Below are 7,001 nucleotides of genomic sequence, written 5' to 3'. Positions count from 1 at the left end.
TGGCTTAAGCCCAGGAATTTGAGGTTGCTGTGAGCTAGGCTGACGTCACAGCACTTTAGCCTGGGCAACAGAGTGACACTCTGTGTTGGAGGGGGGAAAAAAATCATCATTGCATTAGCTTTCCAAATTTAATAGGAAAAAAACTTTAAGTTTTTTAGAGCCTAAATTTATTTAATTTGATTTATACAAGCTCAAATATATCCAAGCATACACACATTTATATACACTTATGTGTATTTGTATATGTGCATGTATATCTATTTACATATATATATCACAAAAGTGATAAAGAGAGAAAGTAAGTAGCTTTGTGTGAATTACTGAAGTGGCAGAATCAGGCTATAAACCCAGGCAGTCCAACTACAAAGCTCATGCTCTAATCACTATGTTCTGTTGTCAGTGTACATAAACGTCATTTAAGTTGAGCAATTCGAGGCCATATGGGCAGTAAACAGTGGATCTGGGCTCAGATCCTGTCCCCTCCTTCCCACTCCCCCATGTGCCGTCTACTCTCTCTGTTACTTTATTACGGACAGAAAAATGACCACCTGAAGAAAAGGAAATTAATAAACAAAACAAATAATAACAAAATAGTAAACAAAAGCAAAATAAACAGAGCAAAACAAAAATGTTCCTTTAAAACACAGAAGAGCAGGGCCGGGCGCGGTGGCTCACGCCTGTAATCCTAGCTCTCTGGGAGGCCGAGGCGGGCGGATTGTTTGAGCTCAGGAGTTTGAGACCAGCCTGAGCAAGAGCAAGACCCCATCTCTACTGAAAATCGAAAAGTTACTCAGGCAACTAAAAATAGAAAAAAAGAAAAAAAAAATTAACCGGGCATGGTGGCGCATGCCTGTAGTCCCAGCTACTCGGGAGGCTGAGGCAGAAGGATTGCTTGAGCCCAGGAGTTTGAAGTTGCTGTGAGCTAAGCTGACGCCATGGCACTCACTCTAGCCCGGGCAAAAGAGTGAGACTCTGTCTCAAAAAAAAAAAAAAAACACAGAAGAGCAAAATGCAGACTGGGCCTAAAAAAAACTCAATGGCCCACCTTTGCTCATGTCTTTCCTCCATACCAGAAAGACTCAAAAGAAGGAATTTTCATTTTCACAGCCTGAGCTAAACACTTTGTATCATGAAAAAGTCTAGATCATCTCTACTGTGATTTATTGCATCTCTAATATTTAAACAGCAGCTCATTCCTCCACACATGAAAATATTCACACCACACACACGCCCCCTAACAAGGCTGGCTTACCTACGTCTACAGGTTTGCTGGACAGAGCTGAGAAGGTGAGGTAGGTGACGTAGCAGCTTATGAGCCCTGACTGTAGGAGCCCTGAGTGTGGCTGCCCTGGAAAACAAGGAGGGAAAGACTGAAGACAGGTTTTAAATTTGAACGATAAAAATGCATATGCCTCAAAAACTAGATACCTCCTCCCACAATAGTCCTCAAATTTGAGTGTCCACCATTAAAGTAAAGAAAAGAGGTACATGTCAGATAACACTAAAAAAATATTAAAGGGAGGGAGTCATACACTGGGCCTAACATGGCTATTTTCAGAGATGCCAAGTTCTCTACCAACACCTTATCAAACCTACGGCTGTACGTAAACATACCAGCTAGTGTTCATGAGGTTCATGACATTAGCTCTTAAATCACAAGATCAGAAAAAATTTACCATCGTGATTTATAAGACCACTTAGCTCTGTGGGTTAAATGGTGAGACAGATTTCCCAGGGCATATGTTCTAGATTCTACAAGGTCATGAGACACAGTCCATACAAGGCAAAAAGCTCTTATCTGTCAATGGACAAAAAACCTTTGGGAACACTGATTAAATACAAGAGCTGGTCCAGGCTATTAGGAAGGCCCTGGGGTTCAGCATTCATTGGGAGAAAAGCTTGCGAGTTATAATGTTTAAATTAAACTAAGAGTTTGGATTGTTCAGAGTAACCAGGATGTGATAGGGGATTTCTCTTTCTTTGGTGAAATTTTCAATCACCTGTAGACATGAAAGGATTCAGTTTTACCCAGTTTTCCCTCTGGTCAAATTTGTTTCCAGAATTATCATTATTAAATTATACTTACCAATAAGGGTATAGGAATAGACTCTTTTAATGTTGCTCTTTGGCATAGGACTGAGACATACGTTAGCAACCAATGGCATTAAATCAAATATTTAAAAATATTATGGCTACTTCAAAAGATTAAATTTAACCCAAAGATTTTAATCTAAAAACCAATGGTTTGCTTTAGGAATTCTTAGCTGATCAATTAAAGGATTGGGAAAATAATACTCTCAATTTCAATAATGGACTTGAAATTTTTAGTACAGAAAAACTTTTAAATTATTTCCTATTAGTTGCCTTTTAAAACCACTATTTTAGAAAGGATTCAAAGGGGCTATGAATTTATTGGCTATATTTTCCTTTTCCTACCTAGAAACCTGAATATCATGTGCATTTTCACCACCTATAGAATAAGATATCTATAAGAATACATCAGATAAGGGACACCTCTCTACATAATCCCAAGGACAGCACACGGCCTTAAGACATCAAGAGCAGCTGATAAATGACTGCTCACGCATATACTTTCTAAAGCACTTTCATATCCCATTGTCTTCCTTTTGCCTTTGAAACAACCACGAGCAAGGCCAGGCACCTGTGCTGCTGTTGACTTCACTAAGGAAGAACTTGGGTGTGAGGAAGGCTGGCTGATCCGGCCAGCTACTCTCTGACCCAGGATCAGATTTCCTGCTTCCTGACTCCTAGACCACAATGTCCACAGCCTTGAGTGAAAGATGACCCCAGAAACAACTCCTTTGGAGCCCTCTCATTCAAGCTTTACACAGAGATTATAGGTAAGCTCATAAACACTGAGCTTGACATACACTAAGGGCATTTCACATTTAAAGGCTCTGTGTGGTACATTATTTAATAAAGGCACTATCTCCCTATTCACTGCCTTCCTAAGTTCAAGTCTTTGAGGTGTGCCTGGCAATCACACCCAGCCCAAACATGGACCATGAAGGGACTGAAGCCCACCTTTGCGATTGCAGACCTATCCACAGTGAATTAAGAAATGACCCTAGTTTCCAAAATATCCGTTGGGTTTGCTCAAAGACACTTACAAAAAATATAAATAAGAAAGAATGAGAAAAAACATGCTTACGCTCTTGGACCCAGGGAGAGATGGCTACTACTGAGATAAGCAGACACAAGCCTCCATTGACTCCCAGGAAAATTTTGTTTTCCACGCAGCCGTTTGCTTGTGTATAGAAAACTGCCATGAAAATCAAGCCTCCAGTGGCAACGGAATACATGATGAGCGTCACCAGGGCCAGAGAGGCGTACCACAGCTTGTTACTGGCTGTGCCTGCAGTCCTGTTTCTCCAGGAAGTGGGAAAGAGGGACAGGAGAGAAGACAAGTCAGTGAAGCCCACCATTCGGGACAACGTTTACCATCCCTCAGGTAGTGACTGATGCTGTCAGGCCCCAAGGCTCAGGCCAGCATCACCCAGCTGCCCAGAAGACACCTCGTTTTATTACCAATGTTTATGCTCCGACAAAGCTAGAAGGTCTGGTAAATATGCAAACTTCTTGGTTCAGCCTTAGAATTTTCTCTAAGCATGGAGAGAACTTCATTTTCTGTCTCAAACATATTCATTAACTAAAATGACTACTGTCAACCCAAATAAGAGACTGAGGCAAGAGTCTCCATCAATCAAGGTTTAGTGAGCCAGAGTTTGAGGTCATGCCCAAGAAAACACAGTCACAGAATCGTCTGTGGCCTGTGCTCCAAGAAAGATTTCAGGAGGCTCGGTATTTACACATTTCTTTAAAGGGGAGAAGGCAGGCAGGAAAAGGGGGGTAGGTGGTGAGCATTCCTGTGATTTGAATTAATGCCAAGTAAACCTAAGCCATACATAAGGTAAACATTCAAAAAGGGAGAAAAGGAAGACTTAATTATGTAAAGTCTCAGCATAGGCAGAGGAGAGGAATGACAGATCTCATCCTGTCTTTGTTCTGCACCTGGGAAAAGCAGCTTGTAATTGACATTATCAGTGTAAAATTTACCAAACTTCAGTTCCTGGACAAGGAGTTAGGTTTAGGCTGCAGACCTAAAGATACAGTTGATATGTCCTTGTTTATGGGCGGATATACATCTTGAAAGGGTAGGGGCCAGCAAAGAGTTAATTTGTGAGCGATTTGTGAGGGCAGCCGCTGGGAGGCGCAGGTGGGCTCTCGTAGGGGTCTGGCTGCTGTATAGGGCTTTGACAGCTATCTATTGTGTAAAAGGACAGCACTGCCGCCTGACTCAGTCTCCAGGCTTAACTTTCCCTTTGGTGCATTATGAGTTTCGGTGGTCCCGAGGCCTTTTACTTTCCTCTCCAATACCTACGGACGTTATTCTAGCTTCTCCATTCTGAATGTGAGCTACCCTGGGACAGTTTTGGGCAGTATTAAGAAGCTTTTCACCGGGGTTCTCTTCAAGCGCCCTCTACAAACGCAGAGCCCAGGGGTGCCACAGTCTTGACCCAAGTGCTGCGAGCGGTTCTTGCTGGTGTCCACCTTGTCCTTAGGGAGAAGGAAATTAACTTCACTCAGAACCAGACCGGCTGGCCTCAGCCCTTTTCTCCCTGGACTGAAAAGGACGACCCATGACAGTGCTACTTCTCCAAAATAGCATCAGGAAATATTAAAGGAAAATTTGACATTTAGAAAAAAACTTAAACAATCAAGAGGAATAAGTTCTGGTGATCTGCTGTACAGTACGGTGATGATGGTTAACAGCAGGTCTTGCATATTACAAAATAGCTAGAAGAGGGGCTTTTGAATGTTCTCACCACAGAGAAATGATAAATGCTCGAGGTAATGAATACGCCAACTACCCCGATGTGAACACTATACGACATGCATGCACCAAAACATCAAACTGTACGCTATAAACATGCACAATTATGATGTGTCAATTAAAAAATAAAAAGAACAAAAAAGGGGAGAATAAAATCAGTCAGGAAAAGAATAATGGGATGTATAATAGAGAAACTAAAGCAAAGGATTAAAGTGCTTTCTAGTTCACATTAATATTAATAAAGGGATAGGAGAAATAAGTGGTTTAAATCTATAGAAATTGTTCACAACAAAGAAAAGAGTGTTCATAAATGCTAAATGAAGAGGACAGAACAGCACTAGGGAGAATGGACTGAAAGAATAGCTGTCCTCTGCCTTATGATTAAATTGCTCTTTGTAACCACATTCTCCCAAACCTTCCTTCGCAGAGAAAGCAACTTGCTTAACGTCTTCACAAAACTGGAAAGGGTTCAAGCAACCCAGCTAAAATGTTTTAATGATGAAAAAAGTTACCGCAGCCAGAGACAGAGAAAATAGGGAGGAAAGGCCAAAATGATAATGACCATCGTATTCCTGAAACCGAGCCAGGCGCTCCAGTGACCTCGGAATTATTCTAACATAAAAGGCACACTAAGGAAATGAGAGAAAATGAGATTTTAAAGGAGGTTGGGGGTGGAAACCTAAGAGCCAAATAACAATTGATGACAGGAGACAGCATGAATTATATATAAAAAGGTAAACACTGCTGACTGTTGTGTGGGTGGGAAGCGACCAATTTTTTCTTTACTAGTCTTTTCAGTTATGTTATTAGTATGCAAAGGACTTTCTTACAGTTAATTTATATTTATAGTCTCAAAGGCTTGTATTATCCAACTGCTTAATGTCCCCACCTGGGGGTCTAATCAGCATCTCAAACTCAGAACAGGCAGGCTCTGTAACTTCCCAGTGTTCACACCTCCAACCCTCCATCCTCAAACCTGTGCTTGTACAATCTTCCCAACCTCAGAAAACAGCAAGTCCATTCTTCCAATTCTTGGGAGGGGGAAAGGTTTTTTGTTAAAAAAAAGAAGAACTGGCTTCTTCCTTCTCGCCGAACGCCGCCGCCATGGTGTTCAGGCGCTTCATGGAGGTTGGCCGAGTGGCCTACGTCTCCTTTGGGCTTCATGCCGGAAAGTTGGTCGCGATTGTAGATGTTATTGACCAGAACAGGGCTTTGGTTGATGGACCTTGCACTCAGGTAAGAAGACAGGCCATGCCTTTCAAATGCATGCAGCTCACTGACTTCATCCTCAAGTTCCCACACAGTGACCGCCAGAAGTATGTCCGACAAGCCTGGCAGAAGGCAGATATAAATACAAAATGGGCGGCCACAAGATGGGCCAAGAAGATTGAAGCCAGAGAAAGAAAAGCTAAGATGACGGACTTTGATCGTTTTAAAGTAATGAAGGCAAAGAAAATGAGGAACAGAATAATCAAGAATGAAGTTAAGAAGCTTCAAAAGGCAGCTCTCCTAAAAGCTTCTCCCAAAAAAGCACCTGCTAAGGGTGCTGCTGCAGTTGCAGCAGCTGCTGCTAAAGTTCCAGCAAAAAAGATGACCACTGCAGGCAAGAAGGCTCCAGCCCAGAAGGTTCCTGCCCAGAAAGCCACAGGCCAGAAGGCAGCACCTCCTCCGAAAGCTCAAAAGGGTCAAAAAGCTCCAGCCCAGAAAGCACCTGCTCCAAAGCCATCTGGCAAGAAAGCATAAGAGATTATTATAAAAGTAATAAAGGTTCTTTTTGACGTGTTGGCAAATCTGTTTAAGTTTGTGAATTGAAAGCCTCTTGCTGAGGCTGGGGTTAGGGGCCAGAGTGACAGGATTGTTGTCAGCATCATTAGAGAATCCGTTCCTTAATCTGACTCTGTCCAGGCTTAGAGATAGAGTACAAGGCCATCACAAAGTTGTAAGTGGTGAATATTTTTATGGGAAGTCATTATTATTAGAACACCAAGTGACATTTTCCCCCCATAAATAAGTAAAATTCTAGCCTTTTTAAAAAAACTGTAAAACCCATAAAGGCATAAAGTTTCCAGCCTCTCGATGCTCAAGACTCTAGGATATTTTCTCATAAAAATAAACTGTAGGAGAACAAGACAAGTATTATAAATTA

At 41.9% G+C, this 7,001-nt stretch overlaps 2 protein-coding genes across 2 annotated transcripts in view; one reads left to right on the top strand and one right to left on the bottom strand.

Annotated features, from left to right (window-relative positions):
- The window catches only part of SERINC5 (serine incorporator 5), a 93,849-nt gene that overhangs the window by 15,273 nt on the left and 71,575 nt on the right, over nucleotides 1-7,001 (bottom strand). The window contains exons 6-7 of the mRNA XM_012664477.1: nucleotides 3,173-3,384; nucleotides 1,253-1,348 (exon numbers count right to left, since the gene is read on the bottom strand). Coding sequence (XP_012519931.1) covers nucleotides 1,253-1,348; nucleotides 3,173-3,384 — 308 coding nt within the window. The remainder of the gene's footprint in view (nucleotides 1-1,252; nucleotides 1,349-3,172; nucleotides 3,385-7,001) is intronic.
- Nucleotides 5,935-6,645, top strand: LOC105826601 (60S ribosomal protein L14). Its single transcript, XM_012664585.1, has one exon. The coding sequence runs from the start codon at nucleotides 5,960-5,962 to the stop codon at nucleotides 6,596-6,598; it is 639 nt and encodes a 212-aa protein (XP_012520039.1). The 5' UTR covers nucleotides 5,935-5,959; the 3' UTR covers nucleotides 6,599-6,645.

This window comes from Propithecus coquereli, unplaced genomic scaffold, assembly GCF_000956105.1.
Source record: "Propithecus coquereli isolate 6110/MARCELLA unplaced genomic scaffold, Pcoq_1.0 Scaffold9, whole genome shotgun sequence".
Classification (NCBI taxonomy): domain Eukaryota; kingdom Metazoa; phylum Chordata; class Mammalia; order Primates; family Indriidae; genus Propithecus; species Propithecus coquereli.
The sequence above is the reverse complement of the archived record's forward strand: the minus strand, read 5'-3'. Positions and strand labels throughout refer to the sequence as shown.